Here is a 20,115-nt window from a genome sequence, read left to right as displayed (position 1 = left end):
CAGGACATTATTTGAAACACCGTCTCACACAGAAATGCTTCTCTGTATCAAGTAGCAAGGCCAATTTAGGCGTATTAGCTGCAGCAACACTGCAGAAACACAATATGTAACAGCCACTGGGTTCAATCACAACAGTTTTAGAATTAGAAAACCTTGAATTTCACAAACAACGCTACAAGTACAAAAATCAACAACACAGGACCCAACAAAACATTCAGGAGCTTCCATGCAAAATCTCTTACTATTTCAAGGTTACAAATACCCATAATTAAAATACACACACCACCATTCAGTTCAGAACCTCTCTTCGCCTCCCCAGAGGAGTATTTATTTTCAGCAGTGTAAGCACTCTTTAGAGCCTTCAGATTGGAAAGCCACATGGTTGTGACACTGAACCTTTGGGAAGGCTGCACACTGCAACATCATTTATTCAACTTTCATTATAAAAATCAGACCACCACCCAGAGAAAAGTTATATTGAGTAAGGAGAATTTGTAAAATTAAGCCACAGGAAAAATGTCTGGTGCTTTTTTTCAAGTAAGATTATTTTCTCCCCATTTACAGTTGTGCATGCTTTGTTTTCCATCAAATAGATTGCAATGCTGTCATCTGAAATAATATCCTTTGAAACCGAAAGTGAGATGCTGTTAAGCAACAAAAGTACAGCCTTTTTAATATGACATTACCTGGTCTAAGGGTACTTCCTTTTTCCTGTTCTTTTATTTGAGGCTTGTGGTCTGATGATTTATCAGTACTGGGAAGACCACCTGATGGAACACTGAAGGTGAGAAAACTCATGATGGAAAGCAAAGCCTCTGTGTGAAGTACTATATCCAAGCATGAAAAGATGACCTAAAAGGAGGGAAAGGAGACAAAGTAACATTGTTATTCAGTAGTAGTCGATTGCCAAACAACTCAGACTTGCTGTAATAGAATCAAAGGAAAAAAGTGTCTTGCTCAATTTCACAAGTATTTGACTCTTCCATCTCCATCCCCTTCAACTTCACACCACATGAGCTCCAGAACAGATGAGGGTACTACAGAAAGCTTAAGGGAAGCTTAAAAGAGCTACAGAGGAACTGTGCCAATCTAAAAATTGATGCCTCATGTGGTTATGCTCTTTCAGGACACTCTCTTTAGTTCTGCTGCCTTTCATTGTGGACTATGGAGCACTTTGGTTGACAGCTTCAGAACCTCATACGAAGCTATTTTAGTAGACACGGTACAACAACAAAAAACCAGAACACCAAGATTCAAAATTTGCAATCAGAACAGGGAGTATGCGAGCAGCAACTACTCTTGCCAGTATTACTTAGTGAAACTCAGCATCAGTCACTTATTCCACCTAAGGCCATCAAGAAGCAGCTTGACCCACCACCACTACTTTAAAGGAAACATTTTAAAAGCAGAATTACATGCTTATTTCAAAAGTCACTGAAGCCAAGGAAAATTACCCATGAATGCTTTCAGGAGAAGTAAGAGGACTAATTGCACTCAAGACCCTGAGAATGCTACTTGGACATTTCAGCTTACATCTCAATTTCACTGTTACTAACTGTTACAAGCTCTGGAACACAAGGCCTTGGTTTCGCTCTCTGCTAAGTGTATCACCCCAAAAACAAAGCACATGCTAAAGGCCTCAGTTAAAATTCATAAGGACATTTTTCTAACTAGCTAAAAATGTACAGTTTTTAGTTTAGAAAAATTAATATAATAAATACTTCTGTAAAAAAAAAATCCTTTTTTTCTACCTGGATTTGTCTTTGAAGTACTTAAATACAAAGCAATAGGTTTTAATGATGAGAGTCAGGGTTTTGGGTTGGTTTTGATCCCTTTCTTCTCTTCAATGAGAAAAAAACAAAGGGAGCAACTAACACAGCTGCTACCATTTGAAAAACTTAATAAAAATTTAAATACATCCAGTACTTACATTGATTTTTTGCTTGGTGCTTTGGTAAGTAGTAGCAAAGTCTGGTCCATCCGGGTCAGCCTAAGGGAAAAAAAAAAAAAAAAAAAAAGAAAAAAGGGACAGTCAGTCTCTATTGAATTAGCCAATAATTAATAAATAATTATTAATAATTTTATTAACTGAATTATTTGAATTTGGCCCACACACAAGGACTATTCCAACTGCAAAAGGAAACAAGGGAGAGTGACGAAGCCTGAACAAACAAGTTCTCCAAATAAGGCACAATCAAGGCAGCCAGAATGGGGTACTCACAATGCTCTGCTCAGAGACATTTCATAGCACATATCTTGTGAAAATTCAACTGGCCAGTTACAAAACTTTCTCCCATCTAGAATCTATTTAAAGTGGGTCAATTTATGCTTTGTACTTTGCCAGCACAAATTAATTTATTTTTCACTGCATAAATGATGCCATTACAGATAAGAGTAATGAGGAGTCCCCTGGTTCTACAACCTATCAGATTCCCAAGTATTCATGCAATTTTTGAAGGCCTTTTTTTAGCTACCAACATATCACTCCTCAAATGTGAGTTTTATCACCTGTAGAGTCACTCTTCACTTCCACAGGCAAGGACCACCTCACCTGTTAAGTTTCACAAAGCTACTCATTTGTGCTGTACACACAGAACACAAATAAGTACTTGTCTTGCCAGTGATTTCAGTAATAGCATTGCCTTATGAAGCAAGCACTATATGGAAGCAGTGGAGGATTCAATTAAATGCTAAACTGAAAAACAGGTATTTGGGAGAAGGCCTGCGTTAGTTTTAGATACAATTCTACAGGCTAAGTAAGGAAGCCTTATTTTACTCTCCATGTAATCTTAGTGAAAATGTACTGAAACCTTAATATATTCCATTTTCAAAAGATGTTCATCTGTCTCGCTTGAGGAATTAAGAATGCAAAGAGGATCTCCTTTTGAGTCTGCAAACAAAGAAATAAAAATGTGAAGTGTTTCCACTCACAAGCTTTACTCCACCAACGTATCTATGCTAATTCTCTATTACATGCTAATTAGATACTATTCTTACTGAAAGAGTTAAACAGCTGTTTTCACTGAGAAGTTGCATATTAAGCATTATCTTGTGAAATGCTATATTCACTTTATTTTAAATTAAACTAGTAAAAATTAACTTATCTTGCTCCTGAAACAAGATTCAAAACTGAAAGTTCTTTGCATTCCTACTTTCAGGTTTTCACACTCAAAACCTTACTTTTCTACTTTGGATAAATGGCTATTTCAGTTATCACTTCACCATCAGTTTGAATTGTTACCTGACCAACTAAGGAAGCACTCCCATTTCCAGTGCTGCCAGAACTGGTCATAAAGCACAGAATCAGAAGCTCATCAAAACACACTGAACTGCTGGAATACTTCTCAGGAACACCCTTCCTGCTCAAAGTAGGCAACTCACTCAAATACATTAACTCTAACTCTAGCAATTGCAGTAAAACTTGGTATCAGGTAAAACAGATTAGTATCTAAATTACCCTTCCCCCTCCCATTATTGGTTTTTAGTATGTTATCCTCTGCCTGTAAATTCAATTGCACACATTCTACTGACTGTACCAGTTCTCTAGAAGACTTACCATTTATTTCAGTGCATCTCATTGTAATTTTTTTCAGATATGCTGCTGCAGCTAACTCATGATTTCTAATTTTGGTTTTGGTTCCAAGCTGTAGCACAGTTAGAATATGTAATGGATGTCTCTCCTTCTGAACCTGCTTCATCAAGGTTATTACAACCTTGAACAAGGAAAGGGAAATAAGTTCAATATTTCAGGGAAGCTGTTCAGACACAGCAGGCAGTTATAAGCAGGCTCAGCTAAATGTGACACATAATATTAATCTAGACATTTTGCATTTTTACAAAGAGCCTTTTACAAGACCAGTCTGCTAAAGATTTCCTCTGGCCCCTGCTCTGTTCCTCTTGCTTGTTTTCTTTTTGTTGCCAAATCAAACTGTTAAAATGGACTTTATAACCCCCTACTTCCAAGCAACGACTTGAGTACCGAGTTCAGATAGAATGAATTGTAGAGATGGATACATACCTCTTTGATTTCAAAATTAAGTAGCATATTGATTACATCTTCATTTAGTGTTATTTTTCTCTTTTCAGACAACATTCCTTCTGGAACACTCTGATCCTGTATCAAAACTGATCTCTCCAGTTCTTTGGTTTTACCTGAAACAGTCAATAAATTGCTTAACTTGTGAAACTGCCACCATTTGTTTAGCTCAAGAAACACATACAATTCTTTTATTCATTTAGATGGCTTACATTCACCTAAGATAAGATAGCAACATTTCCACAAGCAGAGCCTTTAACTTCAGAGCATGAAAAGGAAATAGAAACATGTTCTGGCAACAAGGTGACTGACATCTCAATACCTTGATAGTTCCTTGACAACTTAGCTAACACATTTACCAATTTTGCCTTGTAATGTTTCCAGTTTCTTGAAGTATCAAAGTATAGACATTGTCCTTGCAAAAGTAAGAAGAGGTTATCACTTAATGCTCAGTTTATCACCATACTCTGGGATCTAAACTTGCTTTCCAGATAATATGCTTTTCCTTACTCCTGAAAGTGAACATGCTTAGTATTCATGACAAATAAATTCCATCTCTGACCTTCCTTTTGCAGTACTGATTTTGCATCCATTTGATTTTCCTCTGCTTCACCCAGGTTTTCCGTCAACACTTTGAGAAAGACATTCAAATCCTCTTGACTTATCACAACCTAAGAAATGGCAGATCACAATTCTCAGGAAAAACACACTGTTCCTTGAACTTATCACCAGCTAACAAAGCAGAACAATGTTTCCTGGCATAAAGAGTGCTTATTTACAGGTATTTTGTCAGCAGAATCATCCCTTCAATAACGAAATTTAATTCTTTTGACCGCTTATTGTTAAAGTCTGAGGAGATGGAAGGTTTTGACCTCCCAAGCTGTATCAATATACACTGCAGCAATTTAACATACCTATGCCTTTAATACATTCCTGTCAATGACGTGCCCCTTCATGATATTTTATTCCAGTTTCACCCAAGATGTCCCTGGAACTTTCTTTCACAGTACATAAAATGCTACAAAAAACAAGTATCCCACTCAAGGGTGATGGAAGATAGGAAGCTGGAGTTACTAAAGCAAATATTTGCATTAATTTAAACTCCTCTCAAGAAGATTCCATTTTTAAAGAAAAAAAAGCAAAACACTTTAAAGAATTCTTGCTGAGAGAACTGGTCACAAAACCATTTATGCAATTCTTTTAAAACTCTACATTCATCTAGGTGGGGTTAAATCCTGTTACATTCCTGAAATCCACTTCACGCCTACTCAAAATTTGCAGCTTGTTGCCCCTTTGTGTCCAGAAATAACATTAAGGGTTGCTCTCACAATATGTATTATCACCACCTTCTCACAAGACTTACATTCATTGTATCCAGACACCCCGTGACCTCCAGCACTGGTAACTTGTGAAACCAAGTTGCAGAGAGATTTCGTTTCACAGACAGACTTAAATTAATAGGGTGAAGTATCTGAATATCTGGATGTGACAAATCTGTCTCCACAGTGGTCCTGGAAACACAGAGAGGAAAAGAAAGAAAACAGTTGGGAAGTTGAAAGTCACATGTTAGATTTTAAAAAATCTTAAATCTCAAATGTAACACCAAACACTTTCTTGAGCAGAACAGTTTCTGATTTTATTACTGATCTAATTGCTCTTTGGCTAGCATTTTAATACCACATATTTGACACTAGCACCAACCATGGTTTCTAGGCAAGAACATTAATGTTCTACAGAGTATTAATCACTGTACCTCGATAGTTTCAGCTTTGTCAGCTGCACATCCATTTTGTCAATGACTGGAGGGAGTGAACTGCCTTCTGGGGACACCAAGACAAACTGGTTCTGAACCTTAATCAAGCCAAGATCTATTACTATTGCATTGGGGGAAACAGAGGACTGGGGGATAAGTATAACTGGTGCTTTCAAGTGAATGTCCATTGCAAGCCGAAAACTCCTTTGGGCCAGGTCTTTCACACTGGTAGCAGCCTTTTCTGCAGCTTGGACTGTAGCAGCACTCAGTGCCTCCTTAGCTGCCTGGAAGTTGTTCAAGAAGGTCTAGAAAAGCAGTTGAAGAGAAAGGAGAAATGTCTGTAAACAGTTTTTAACCCAGATTACTTTCTCATTCTACATCATCATCCACCAATTATGCTGCCTACTGTGTTGAATTTTCCATGGGAAAAGACAACTGAATGCCTTCTGTCATGACCTTTGGGGGTCAAAGAAGTACTAATCAGTATAATCCACTTATTTTAAATCCATCTCCATTTTTTCTTCTTTCCTTAGCTACAAGACTACTTAGCTCATTAGAGCTTTTACGGACACAATTTTGAAAGTCCCTCTTGCCCTCAGTGAATATTACTGAATTCCTATTAAAGAACCTACTGAATGCGAGAGAGCCCACTGGTGCTTCATTGAAAAAGCCATCATTAGGGTACTTGAACACACTAATATTTACACTGGGTAATTTGCAGACATCATGACATCTAACCCTGCAGGAAGATTTGCCTCTAGTGTTAGCTCTGACATGTTTGCAATGAACTCAGAATTTTGCTAGGGTGGAAAGGGGAGCAAACAAAAAACCCCCAAACTACCTCAACAGCACCAAGTTTTTCTCTGTTTCCAAAAGTGAGGGTGGGAAGTGACCCACTTGAAATTTAAACCAGTTACTTACAAAAGTTTTTTAACAGTACACATGAAAAATTAAGCCCATCCCTTCTCTTTCAGAAACTGAAGCTACCACTTGTACTGAGGGCACAGCCTGGGAGACTGATCTGAGAATGCTGCAGAAACATACAAAGGGAATAAGACTTACCAGGAGAGACATGAGAAATTTGTGAAGATACACCAGTTGGATACAGCCCACTTTCAAACATACGGTACCATCCACTTTTGACATGTCAGTGTACGCTTCTCCCTCAGTAGCATGAGGATTTAATGTCAGATTGAAACTGAAAACTTCATCTCCCACTATAGACACAGCCTAGAAAGAGAGAAACAGCACCCACCAGCCATCAGCAGCTTCTACAAAGGTACTTAGCACAAAGAACTAAAGATACCATCAGCCTATCAGATTACAAGTTAGATTACTAGGTTTCTAATCTTTTAGGCATCCATTCTTGTAATATGAAAATTATTCTTTATGATGTATCTTACTTGAAAATACTTATTCATGAGAAATCAAAGACTTTTAGAGGAGTGGAATATGTATTACATTTCACTTTTATCCACATCAAACTAACCAAGAATCAAGTAAAAGTTAAACTCTTGTAGTTGAGTACTTTTTTATGAAGGGTCCTTGAATCAACATCTGTGACAACTATGTCTTTAAGTCGGGCGAAGAATACAGTGTGACTCGGCTGAAGGCAAAGAGATGAGTCAAGACCTGCAAAGTACAAAAATAGAAACAGAGTCTTGCATAGCAGAAGTAACATTTACTTTCAGGGTGGGGACACCAGCAGAGGAAGTGAGGAAAAGTTACTAAGCTTTAAGTACTACAGCTTCATCCAAAACAAAATAGAAATATTTCTAATACAGATACTGTCTCAATATCAATCATCTCTGGAAATAACTGAGCTACTATTCATAGAAAAATACCAACAATAATCCACTTCTTAATAAGCAAGCTATTGAGTGCATTGAGATTTTCTATCGGAAAAGATGTTACTATACTGAATTATTTGAATACAATACTTTTGCATACATAATCTTGTGTGAATACATTATATGATTTAAAGATGGGCACAAGCAAAAGACTTTATGAACTGCAGTACTAATCTTGCATATCACACATTCTTAAATATTCATTAGAGAGCGTTGGCAGCTAGGAGGACGGCAGTTATAATCAGTCAGAAGTGAAACTGCCCCAAAAAATTATCGATAGCCCTTCCGAGGGGTAAAACCAATCAAGAAAACAAAACCAAAACAAGGAACCCAAACAAACCCCTAGGGTTAAAAACTAAAGAAAACATTTTTAAGGGGTTTTTTATCATAATTAATTATTTATCCTAAATAATTTTATGGTATACCATAAAAATATCCAACACTTAGTACAACATGAAAAGCCACCCACAATCAAGCTCCTTCAAAGCACGAACCTAATCACGTGAGTAATAACACACCACATTTTTCTAGCTGGAGGCCAGAACATTATGACAGACTTGAAGGCTGACTTTGAAAACAAGGCTACAAGCCATTTTTGCACAAACAATAAATAAACAAATAAATAAAAACAGATGCTGCACATTTACACCTTATTTTTTAGTCCAATTATTAGCTGTTGCTTTGACACTAAAGTACCAGAGCACTTACTACTAATAAAGAATTTAATACCTTGTATCTTGATCTCTGCAATGTTCTTTTTTTCATCACAAATATTTAAACAGAAGGCATCCAGCTTGGCAAAAAGCTTGAAGTCAAACACATCCTTATCCTTGGAAGGTCTAGACACTAGAAATAAGAGAAGGTGAGATTTTCAAGGTACCTACAAGTTGTATTTTCAGTTTCATCTTTATTTCTACAAAGCTAATCGTATTTCTCTGGATTTGCTTTGCCAGCATGCAACATATCCTTCTAGAACCACCATTTAGACAATCACAACTGTACCTTTCTTCAATCTAGAGTCATCTTCTGGCTTTTCTTCTTTGGATGGTGTCTCTCCACTTCTACCACTGCCTGATGGGCTAATAGTTGTTAGAAAACTGACAGCAGACATAAGGGCCTCTGTATGCAACAGGAGGTTCAATGATGAAAAAGTTACCTGTTGAAAACATGAGACGCCATAAGATATTGTTATATCTTAAAAGTGTAAGAGTTGGACTGAGGTGCAAAAGCACCCAGTGCAACAGAAACATTCTTTACAAACAGAAAAGCTGCATGTGTGACCAGCAAGAGATCATAAAGGAAAAACTTCCTGTAAAGCAGAAAGGGGATAAGCTTACAAAGTAAGAAAACCTAGCAACAACCCAGCTGCTACAGCTGTAACTGCTAACCTATAACCTCCTCAGTACAAAAACAGTGATACAAAACTAATTTTGTCAAACACAGCCTTGGGCTTGAATGCTCCTGCAATAACAGTACTACCAGAATGGGTAAATGGCAGGTGGCTGACATGCAGATATTTAGAATATAGGTACTCCTCAGTAAATCCACTAAGGAGTCCAAAAGGTAAGTGCTGGCTGTGTAGTTTAATAAAAGTTGTCCACTTGAATGGCCTTGAAACTGGAAATAGAGCCCAAATGCAATTCTTCCAGGCACAGAAGTCCCATTGAAGAGCTGCAAGGCAACAGCAACTTCAGACGACGTACAGAAAATTGAGTTCTCTTAACATTAGCACTACCCCATAGTGTGAAGACAGTTAACTCAGCAGCACTGGAGTACTAGAACTGTCATCTCCTGCTTCAGCTTCAGGAACTTCTTTTTGGCAAAAAGATTTCAGTATTAACTAAAGTTCCCTGATGAAATCTATAGACACTCTAAAACTATTAAGTTACAAGTGAAATATTTCAGTCCTCACACTAAAATGTGGCAGGCAAAATGCCATAAAGGTATAAAGAGGAGAAAGTACCTATCACAGAAAACACCATCCTCTGTACTTTATTTCAAGAATGCCTCAAGTCACTATTTTTCCTTAGATTGAAATCTGACTCAAAAATACACCATTAGTAAAAAAAAACCCACACTCAGACATGGGTTTAGACTTCTCATGAAAGACAGCCAACAGAGTCCTGAATACATGGCACTCACAATACAGATTATTTGACATGAAAGACTCTGTGACTCCACTACAGTTTCCCATACTGGGCCACTGAATATCATGATCCCTGATGCATGAGAAGGTGCATTCTTACAGTAGTTTGAATTTCATCCACGTGAGCTAGACAGACTTTTTCAGCACAGTTCAACAGACAAACTTTCTGCTCTTAAGTGGGATAAAAATTTTCAAGGATGTTTTAACACCTGAAATCTCCTACTGGAAGGCTGGTGGGCAGGAAAACAGGAAAGCAAAACAACTCTTATTAATTCCTCTGTTCTGAGCAAGCAAACCAAAAGAAAATAAGCAGTAAAATCTGCAAACACTCACTTGAATCATCTGTTCAGTGTTGTCAAAAATTGTCTGAAACTGTGGCCCATTTCTGTCAGCCTGAAAATAATGATTTGCATGAAGGTTAATATTAATTCCAACCAGTCACTGTCCTCTTTAGAAGATATAAAACAATCCAGTTAGCTCTGAATAGTAGCTCTAGGACTATATATAGACTGTTTTAAGAACATGTAGAAATGCTTTAAAAATAATTTTTAAAAGCTTTGTGTATACCTTGACATATTCCACCTTCAGAAGGTCTAAGCCAGGCTTGTCTGAGGAACTAATTAGATGAATGGGTGCTTTTTTACCTGTAAAACACAAGAGATAAACAAGAATCAGGATCGTTTCTGTTCCTTCAGAGAACCAAATGACCTGTGCCTTGAAGGTAGGGATTAACTTTCAGTACCATTTGCTAAAATACATTGCACCACCAAATATGAGTCACTGGTTTCTCTTATGCGAAGTCCAAAAAGGCAAAACCCTTCTCCATCCAAAGACTGAGCCCTAAGCCATTTATTTATCCCATAAGCATTATGGTGAGAGTCCAGAGCTTCTCAACTGTACCACAGGCACAAGCACTGCCAATGGACAGCTGCACATTACCTGGGAAACTGGGACAACACTTCCATTTCAGTGAGCACAAGGCATAGGGCAGTTCAGAGTACCTGCTACACACACACACACACGTCTACTTCTCTGCCATTGCTTATTACCTCCAATTCCATAGTAATCCAAGCTTATTTTCTTCAAATAAGATACAGCTGCTAAATTATAGGTTTTGACAGTAGCTTCTGTCCCAAGATGCATTACATCAAATACAAGTACTGTTTCCTCAATTTTCTTTTGCCTGGTGAGTTCTACTAAAACCTGGATGAGCAAGAAATATGGTTATACCATCTTTTCACATGTAGTAATCTCACCAAAAAAAGTGCAAAATTAATGCCCTCCCTACTTTGTTGGAAGCACTGTTTTTATTACAGACTAAAGAGTATAAAATAGAAAGAAAAAGTGATTGTTTGATGGTGAAAGATATAAACATAAAAAATATTTGGGGATTTTGTCTTTGCAAGAGACCTATCTGGGTACTGACTTCGTTCTTCCAGTGCAAACTTCCCACTCCCCACCCCCTAATTATGACCTGGTACTATTTTTTTTCTACTAAAAATACTCCAATAAGGGAATTTTTTTTTATACATACTTTATCTGTGCATATGTATTATGTTTTATTTATATGCATCATGTACAGATAAGAAATAACTCATTTGCATAGAAATATGCACATGTATACACGTATTTTTTTTGTTTGGTGATTATGTTTTTGCATCCACTAATCTGAAGAACGCCAGTAAATGAATATTGGATTTTTTTTAAAAGTATTCTTTAGGTAGAGGAAAATAGAATTACAAACATACTTCTTTAATTTCAAACTTCAACTGAAGATCTATCAGTTCCTCCTGAGCAGGCTCCTCTTTTCTTATTTCTTCTCCTTTAATTACTGAACTGTCAGTTGGTTCAAAGCTTTCGTCAAAATCAAAATATTCTTCTTCAGAGTCTACAGAAGTGAAATTACTTCCTCAGTAAACTTTTTCCAGAAATGGGGGTAAATATTCCACCCTCTCTTTCCCGTTCTGGTTGCATTTTTTTTAACTGCCTGAGCAGTTTAAACCTAACCTGACAAAATACACTTTAGATCTATACTGCTCTCTTTCCCACTGGATGGGAACTGAACAAAATTAAAGCCCTATTAAGGACAGCACTAGAGTCTAGAGGCATCATTAGACATTCAAGAACATATAAGCAAGTAATAATAAGGGAAGCTCCAGGAAACAAGTGTCTCAGTTCCACTATGGGAAGTTCATCTCTAGAACAGCCATGGAAATAAAAGCTCAAATCCACAGTGTCAATACAGTAATTTTTCAGTAATGTGTTATTCTAGTTCTGTCTTTTCAGAAAAAGGAGAGCTTTGCTAATGCAAAACAGTCAGAACAACCTGACAAGTCTGTATTCACAGTTCACTCATCTGAAGAGGTTGCTCATGCATAATATTAATTATCAAAACAAAGCAGGTTTGCTTTTTAGAAAAAGCAAGTTTATTATTCCGAGGTAACATCAGCATCAATCAAATCTCCTTATGCACTTGAGGGTAGACACAACCTATCATGCTGATCTCTGTTGTCCTTATATGTTTTAACATCAATAACAATAATATGGAAGTATTAGCTGTTCCTTAAGTTACAGCCTTCTACCTTTACAAAGACATCTGTACCTTCTTACCTGACACTATTTCTGCTAACAACTGAGGTGTATTAAGTAACCCTTTACCAACAACAGGAATTGTGGGAATAGCTGGTACCTGGAGGGAAGAAAAAGAGGAAAATAACCAATACAGTATTTTAAAGTTTATATAACTTGGTATGCTCATATTTTCTTCTGATGATGAATGTTCCACAATGCCTCCCCCACATTCTTTGGCAAGGTCAGCTCTGCCAATACTTACATTGAAAGCAGCAGGACAATGGCAAAGGCTCCACCAGCCTTGTTTGAGGAAGCCCAGAATGTTCTGATGGTAAGTCAATGAAGACCTTGCCTAGTGATGCCTTTTTTTTCCCCTCAGTTTTCTTAGTTGTCAGCTTACCTTTGTGCTTGGAATTGACATAGATGACTTCTGAGGCAGTGGAATGCTATCAATCAGATCAAAGATTGCCTTCATTTTCTGGTCAGAGAGTCTGACATGCACCAAAGGAAGTCCTCCTGACACTTTAAACCTTTTTAAAAAAAACCAACTGATTAAACTCCTAAACAAAAAGGTACCAATTCTTCATTTAAATACTACCAATATGGATACTCCTATATAAAGATCACATATCAGTAAAGCCAGGGATTCTCCATCAAAACAGGGCTTGGACTTAAATTAAGCAGTAGTTAGTAACAAGCAAAGGGTCCAGGGAACTACTACCCAAAAAAGATTTTGCCAACAGTAGTAACCTATTTCTACTTCTTAGTTAATACCTTCAAATTATGAAGTGCAACTGAACCTTTAGGGAAAACACAGCTTTCTTTTCTCTAAGTACACAGTAATTATAAACGAGTCTTTTCAACATTAATATATTACTTTGCCATCCTGGAATCTCTTTCCACCATTGATTTTGCCAACTGTACGTGAATATCCATAGGCTGCAAAATGTGCAGAGTTGATGGATGTTGGAAACGAGCCTTCTTCCAGTCTTCACCTGAAAATGTCCAGTAAATTTAGATGAAAAAAATCATCACTCACTGATTGTTTTAATTAAGGCATCATTAAAGTAACTACTTGTGGTGTATCACTAGGAGGGTAAAAAAACCCACTCACCAACTAAAGAAACCTAAAACAACTTAGGTCAAGTATTTTAAGAGCATTTAATCCCATTTGTGAACATTTCTGCCTTAGCAAAATTAAACCAAATTCTACACTAAAAGATGTACCTACACTGACCCCTAGAAAAACAGATGGATAGACAGATACATAGACAGATAAAAGATAAAACAGCAACCTATCATTCTATTGATTACAGAAATTTAAGTACTAAGGCAAATTTTAGCTGTGCTTCTCCTGCATGTGATGGAAAACATAATAGTTCTATTCATTTACATTCATTGCTACCATCAAAGTGATGCACAAGTCCAAACAAAAAGTGAGCAGCTGTTTGAAGAGAAACTAACCAATTTTTTCAAAGTTTGGCACCAAACATGTATTATAACCTAACTTTCCATTAACTACTGATTTTAGTTTGTCTTTTTTTTTTTATTAAAAAAAATATTTGTTTATTACAGGTAGGTAGCCTTTGACAATCTTTTGCATAAACAGCAGCTATGTTGTTATGTTACCTGTTCTTCCAAAAAGAAGTTGCACATTTTTAATTTTCACATCAAATTTGTCATAAGCTTTGTCCATAATCTCCTCTAAAGATGAAAAGCTAGAAGCTTCGCTACTGCCTTGATTTATGCTGTTCAGCTAAACACATAACAAACAAAATAAAATTAAATCATTAAAACCAACATGTGCTATTCATTCTAGTGAAGATGAAAAGATGATTCATAGGAGTTAATAATTGGCATTTGGAGTCTTACAGAGAAAATAAGTAATTTCCCACTTCACTTATTCTTGATAAGTAGACTTTTTTGTTGTTATTTCCATAAATCCACTTAATTCAAGCTATGCAAAAAGAATTTTTTTCACTGGTCTATAATTTTACCTATGGAATACAACTAAAATAAATATTTAATCAGTCATGAAGTCAAGTTAAATGACTGCAATCTTTCCATTTTATAGAAACAAGGGAAATAATTTTCAAATTTCAAGAGAAATATTATATTCCCTTTTATTAATAAAAGGCTATCATTTCACAGAAAACAAAAGTTCATGTGTTCTGCTGAAGAAATGGAAGATACTAAATGATATGGTATTACAGTCACAATTACAATATGAACAAGCTTCCTGAGGAGGATTAACTCGTACAAGTATGTCAAAGATAACCTAACAACTCTGATCAAACTGCTGACCCAAATCTATTTGGTAAGAAATATGGCAAGTTAAAAACACATGCATTAAAAACACAGATGATCACCCTGCCTTCTGAAAGCAAGATGGTTCCAGATGACAGCTATGTTAAAAGAGAATATTTGCTTCCCCTGAGCTCATAAGAGAGGTCATTTATATACCTGAATCATTTATATACCTGAAATGTACCAAAGTCCAAAATCAGCAAATCTGAATTTTCATGGTAGAAACCAGTCTGTGGAACCACAAGGTAGGAAGGTTTCAGATTAATCTTCAAGTCAAGGACTTTCCGCATTTCGATAATATGAACTAATCCTTAAACAAAAAGGAAAGGGCATTGAAATGTAAATACTATTCACAAGTGAAACAATTGTGCCAGTCAGCATCCAAAAAGATGTTATCTGAAAGATAAAGCCTCTTGTGTCAAGACTTGCTTTTGTGGCATTCTACTGATTTCTCAGTGAACTCAATGCTCCTTCCCACAAAACATCCATTAAACCTCCAAGTCACCAAGTGAGAAGAAATTAATACTATCCCAGCTGAAACGGCACCATCTCAAGGAAAAATCCCAATCCTGCTATTTGGCCATCAATCAAAACAAATCAAGTGTTTAGGCATTGAAACATATTGAAACATTATTATATTGAAACATTATAAGGGTTCACCTTCATTGAGATTTGTTACTGTCTTACCTGTAGCAGTTCTTTCCTTGATTTCTTCCAGTTTCATTAATGTGGCTGTTGTTAATCTTTCAAGATCCATTCCCTTACTTGTCTGAAAGAATTCTACCATTGCATTTATTGTTCTCTTAAAAAAAAAAAAAAAAAAAGACAAGAATTAGCAATATACATAGAAGTCACACAATAAAAATTCAAAATCAGATCTCGATAGAGCAAGGAGAGTAACAGCAGAGAAAGAGGAGTCAGAAAGAGCTGAGAGTTTTGGTTACTACTCACTGCATCATATTTTATTTCCACAGGCTGTGATTCAATAGTAAGGCTCTGGTCAGCTGTACTGTCCTCTGGGTTAACATCAAACTCAATCTTAAGCAGAGAAGATTTGCTATCCCCTATGGAAGCCACGAGAGATGGTACAATGTTTTCTTGTCTCAGGCCTGTAACATACCAGTTTTCAAGCTTTGCTTCAACCCTAAAGAAGATGAATAGTTAAAAAAATGTAATTGGGCTAGAGTTAGAATCAGTGTCAAGAGAAAAGAAAAACAGAATATTTATGTTACATAAATTAAAAAAGTTCAGTAATGTTTACTGTTATGTATGGATTTAAAAAGCAGTTACAGACTTGTTTTGCTGCAAATGGGAATTCTGTACTGAGAACTGCCCTGACAGTAGTGTTAAGTGGAGTCAGTAGGAAAACACCTTTGAAGAAATCATTGAACACCACCAAACCACACCAACTTTATTCGTCCTTAGAAATATCTATTACATAAGAAACTGATTTTCAGGTCCTGTTCCTCCACCATTGAAACCTGTGACTTTGGGAGGCAACACATTTGGCCATGATCAGTGTCACATGCCTGGCTCTGTAGAGATAACTTAATTACATTTTTTTCAAGAACATAACACTAATAAGAGTATCTGTTCTACTGCTTCAGTCTTGCAAACTAAATTAAATGGCATGCATTTATAGAAAATAATGTCAAAGCTCTTTTTGTTTCTCTGCAGCATTCAAGCTGCACCTTGAAAATTCCCCAGAATGGTTTTTAGCAAAAATATTTCAAGAGTCAGTGGCTGAGCTGGTGTTCTTATGTATGAAGCCAGAACTGAAGGAACTGCAAATGAAAGCAAAAAGTGCACGAATTCATTTTCCAGACACTGGAAATCTTATTCATTGACCATATAATCCAATAATTTTTGTTCAGTATTTCCGGTGTGCCCTCTCTTAAAACACAGGAAGGTCTCAGTATCTTATGCTCTGGCTGATCTCCCACCCACAGCACACACACATAATTTTTCATTTCTGTAGGCAGTGAGTAACACATTCACTAGCTTGGCTGGAGTTCGGTGGCCACACTATTTCACACTGCTTAGCTATCACTTCCCAAGAGTCATATTCAGCACTTCAACACTTATATTCAAGAAAGAGCTTGCCATTGTTCATGAAAACCAGCAGACAGCATTCCCTTCTTCATTCCATTCTATGTTATTCACCAAATTATATTATTTACAACAGAGTACAATTACAGGGCACCCACAAATTTACAAGTCAATATACAACAAGCACTACCCAAGGAAAGTTAAGGAGCTGGGGAGTGGGGTGAGGAGGGGCAGAGATGTTTCTACAAAAAGAAAATACCAATCCAATTACTTAATGGCTTGTGCTCCTGGGCGCTGTGATATCTTAGTACTCAGATCAATTATCTGTACTTTAAGAGTTTCTGCCACATTCTTGTCTTCTTTAATTGTAAGAGAAGTGCTTAACAGCTTCAGTGTCACAACATGGGCAACATACTAGTGAGAAGATCAGAGGAAACTGAAATTAGTCATCTCAATACGAATAATTTTTCAGAACTCTTCATTTTAACAAACTGTGCCCAAGTTTTCCAGTCAACTAAGACTGGAAACACATCTCTATGCAGAAAGCAAAGTACAATCTTTGCTTTATCCAATGTTTACCAGTCATTTCTTTAACATAAAGTAGTGCAATACAACAAATGCAGAGCAAGTATAGTCTATCTCTTTTCAGCATTCAGGAATTTTTTTTTAAACCCTGAAGCAAGCATAGCTAAACTATATTTAGTAGACAACTCTCTAGATCAACCAAAATCATTATAATCCCATTAAATAACTACATTTTAGAAGACACGGCATATATGCCTTTGTTGTTCTTGCTGCTAAATGTCAAGTCTTGGCCTTGCCGAGAGGGTTCTGACTTCCCAACATATGCATCATTTTATGACTGCGTCAATCAGCAAGTTCAGAAGAACCAAACAATCTTTCCTATCAGAATTTGAAGCCTTCACCTTTCTTCAAGGTAATGAGAGAGCTGAAGGCATCTTTATACTTAATTTGTTGTGTGGTTTGTTTTTTTAAACCATCCCATAGGTTGCTTACCTGCTTCGGTAATGAAAGGTGATAGGAGCTGTCACTGTATCCAATAGCAGTAAAAAGTTTAGCTTTCTCCTCTGGAGTCATTAGTTCATCAATAGCTAAAAACCAAAAACCCACACAATTTGCACCTTAATAAATAACAACTACCATTTTTCCTCACATTTGCCTTCTACTGCTTAAGTTGTGCTGATACATTCCATTGATTCGTCATAATGCACTAAATTCCAGATTGTAAAATAATTCACACAGGAGTCTTCATATATGGCGTTACATATGTAGCACATATATAATAATTTTTATTACAAGAGTATCCATAGCTCCCCATGTTGAAAATAGATTTCAGGAATTTTAATAGATCGAACCTCTGATCCAGACAGCAAATCACCAGGAACAGAGTGTTTCAATTGTTGCCAATTATCACTACAGATGTAAGTGCCACACTCTTCTCCTCACCAAGGTTCTGAAATGCTTATGGCCATTTTAAGAGAATGCCTTATTTACCAGCTCAGTATTCAGTAAGTAGTACTATAAAATGATCAATACTGCATTGCACTGCTTATGCCATACCCTCTCCTGCATAGTAGGAAGCAAAAAAAACATCACTTCTTTTCAATGTAGAAGACGACCGAATATCTCTCTAGACATTAGTGCATTACAATCTACACCTACTTTCAGGTACAGGTGATTCTTCATCTTCTTTTTTCCTAGATTCTCTTTTACCCCAGAAGCCACCAAACCATCCTCCACTTTTCTTTTCTGCTTCAGTGCTTTTTTTCTTCAGTAATTTTTGTCCTGATCTTATTGTCTACAAACCAGAAATTAAAACAAGTTGGACAAAATGCATAATTAATAGTATTACTATTTTTCTGTAAATATTCTATGTATGTATGCATGGGAAACATGCATTTAACTGAGGGACGGCAACACCACACCACAAGGAATTAAGAGCACTTTGACTCACTAGACAGAGACAAAAAGAGGATCAGGGTGAGGGACATGTCTCTGTGTGTCTGTGCATGCAGAGCCATAAGCACACCTTACTTTTACTTTGGACAGTTGTGGGTTTTTTTATACATTTCACCAGTATTTAGACTACGAAAAGGTAGGAATTATACAAAAAGACAGAGAGAGTACAAAAAGCAGTTATATTTCTTAAATCTAGTAGATTCCTTAACCTAGTAGTACCAAACCTGAGGACCGATCCTGTACCATTTAAAACTTTCGTACTTTTTTTGGAACTGGTTTCCAGTTTGGAAATCAATTTACTCTTGTCCTGTAAGGACAGAAAACTTGTCTTCCTGTCTACCTATCCTATCATACACATCAGCACAATTTTTTAAAAAATACTATCATGACAATACCATCCTAATTGAAGTGCTACAATATTACTGAACAAAAATGACTCCTTACCTCAACTTGTGCTTGTTGTCTTGCTAAGATTATATTGAAGACGTCAAGTTTTCTTTCTAGGTCCTATAAAAATGTATGATCAAATTATTTGCCTCTAAAACACGTTTAGGAAAGGCTCTCCACTATAAATTTTCTACCAGCTCCTTCATATTTACACACCAATTGATTTCTAGCTCTGCTCACTTCTGTCACAGGTATATCCCACCCCCAGATGCAAAGCTCACTAGAAGATAAAATTCATGTTAGGCAGTCTAGGTTTTTTTTCTTAACTAGATTACTCTTGCACTTCATTAAATGCACCCATGCTCATTAATCCTCAACCACAGTATTTTGTTTTCCGCAACAGGTTACACAGAAGTTCAGATTAAAAAGGTATTTCCACAAACCTCTTGTGCTCTTGTAAAACCATCAAGCTGGATTACTCCCAAGTATATCTAAAGAATTATTTCATAGAGAACCCAAAATATAATTCCGCCAAAGAAAAAAGGCTCATACCTGAATTTGCCTCTGTGTTTCTTCTGACAGTTTACTCTGTGTTAGCTTGTTCTTGTACACATTTTTGTAACTCTTCAGAAGCTGCCTGTGCTGTTTTATGTTACTCCATGTCCACATTCGAGTATGTCTTCTGATGTGAACTTCAAGAACACTGTTACCTGCATATTTCCACCTACAAGAATTGCACACTTGTGAACTACTTCCCATTTCATTTGTGCATTACAACTTACAGGTTGCAGAGGTCATTTATTAGTATGCAAACACTTTGTTCACCACTTATGATTTGAATAACTTGGCTTATAAAAATTTTAATGATTTCAACATCACTTTTGAAAAATGAACAGAGGGCTTACATTTAATGCCTGAAGAACTACAAACCTTCATTATTGATCTCTGCATGTTTGCAAATTTGGGCTGTTACAGCATTAAGTTCACTTAAGCACTTTGATAATCAGTATCAGTTAGTACTTTGAAAAAAGCCAAG

General features: G+C 36.5%; 1 protein-coding gene across 2 annotated transcripts in view; it reads right to left on the bottom strand.

The window, feature by feature from the left end:
- VPS13C (vacuolar protein sorting 13 homolog C) overlaps window positions 1–20,115 on the bottom strand; it is a 73,338-nt gene that overhangs the window by 39,059 nt on the left and 14,164 nt on the right. For both annotated transcript variants that reach the window (XM_017737374.1, XM_017737368.1), the window contains exons 13-40: window positions 19,632–19,803; window positions 19,137–19,199; window positions 18,396–18,531; window positions 17,730–17,824; window positions 16,984–17,126; window positions 15,615–15,807; window positions 15,351–15,465; window positions 14,837–14,973; window positions 13,986–14,112; window positions 13,234–13,351; window positions 12,757–12,886; window positions 12,396–12,474; window positions 11,534–11,673; window positions 10,835–10,988; window positions 10,353–10,429; window positions 10,119–10,178; window positions 8,642–8,795; window positions 8,369–8,485; window positions 7,318–7,421; window positions 6,852–7,019; window positions 5,790–6,094; window positions 5,400–5,547; window positions 4,599–4,707; window positions 4,019–4,152; window positions 3,557–3,713; window positions 2,811–2,890; window positions 1,931–1,990; window positions 687–852 (exon numbers count right to left, since the gene is read on the bottom strand). In XM_017737374.1, coding sequence (XP_017592863.1) covers window positions 687–852; window positions 1,931–1,990; window positions 2,811–2,890; window positions 3,557–3,713; window positions 4,019–4,152; window positions 4,599–4,707; window positions 5,400–5,547; window positions 5,790–6,094; window positions 6,852–7,019; window positions 7,318–7,421; window positions 8,369–8,485; window positions 8,642–8,795; window positions 10,119–10,178; window positions 10,353–10,429; window positions 10,835–10,988; window positions 11,534–11,673; window positions 12,396–12,474; window positions 12,757–12,886; window positions 13,234–13,351; window positions 13,986–14,112; window positions 14,837–14,973; window positions 15,351–15,465; window positions 15,615–15,807; window positions 16,984–17,126; window positions 17,730–17,824; window positions 18,396–18,531; window positions 19,137–19,199; window positions 19,632–19,803 — 3,641 coding nt within the window. The remainder of the gene's footprint in view (window positions 1–686; window positions 853–1,930; window positions 1,991–2,810; window positions 2,891–3,556; window positions 3,714–4,018; window positions 4,153–4,598; window positions 4,708–5,399; window positions 5,548–5,789; window positions 6,095–6,851; window positions 7,020–7,317; window positions 7,422–8,368; window positions 8,486–8,641; window positions 8,796–10,118; window positions 10,179–10,352; window positions 10,430–10,834; window positions 10,989–11,533; window positions 11,674–12,395; window positions 12,475–12,756; window positions 12,887–13,233; window positions 13,352–13,985; window positions 14,113–14,836; window positions 14,974–15,350; window positions 15,466–15,614; window positions 15,808–16,983; window positions 17,127–17,729; window positions 17,825–18,395; window positions 18,532–19,136; window positions 19,200–19,631; window positions 19,804–20,115) is intronic.

The sequence above is a fragment of the Corvus brachyrhynchos genome, unplaced genomic scaffold (genome assembly GCF_000691975.1).
Source record: "Corvus brachyrhynchos isolate BGI_N302 unplaced genomic scaffold, ASM69197v1 scaffold200, whole genome shotgun sequence".
Taxonomy (NCBI): Eukaryota; Metazoa; Chordata; class Aves; order Passeriformes; family Corvidae; genus Corvus; species Corvus brachyrhynchos.
This window is presented reverse-complemented; position numbering and strand designations above follow the sequence as displayed.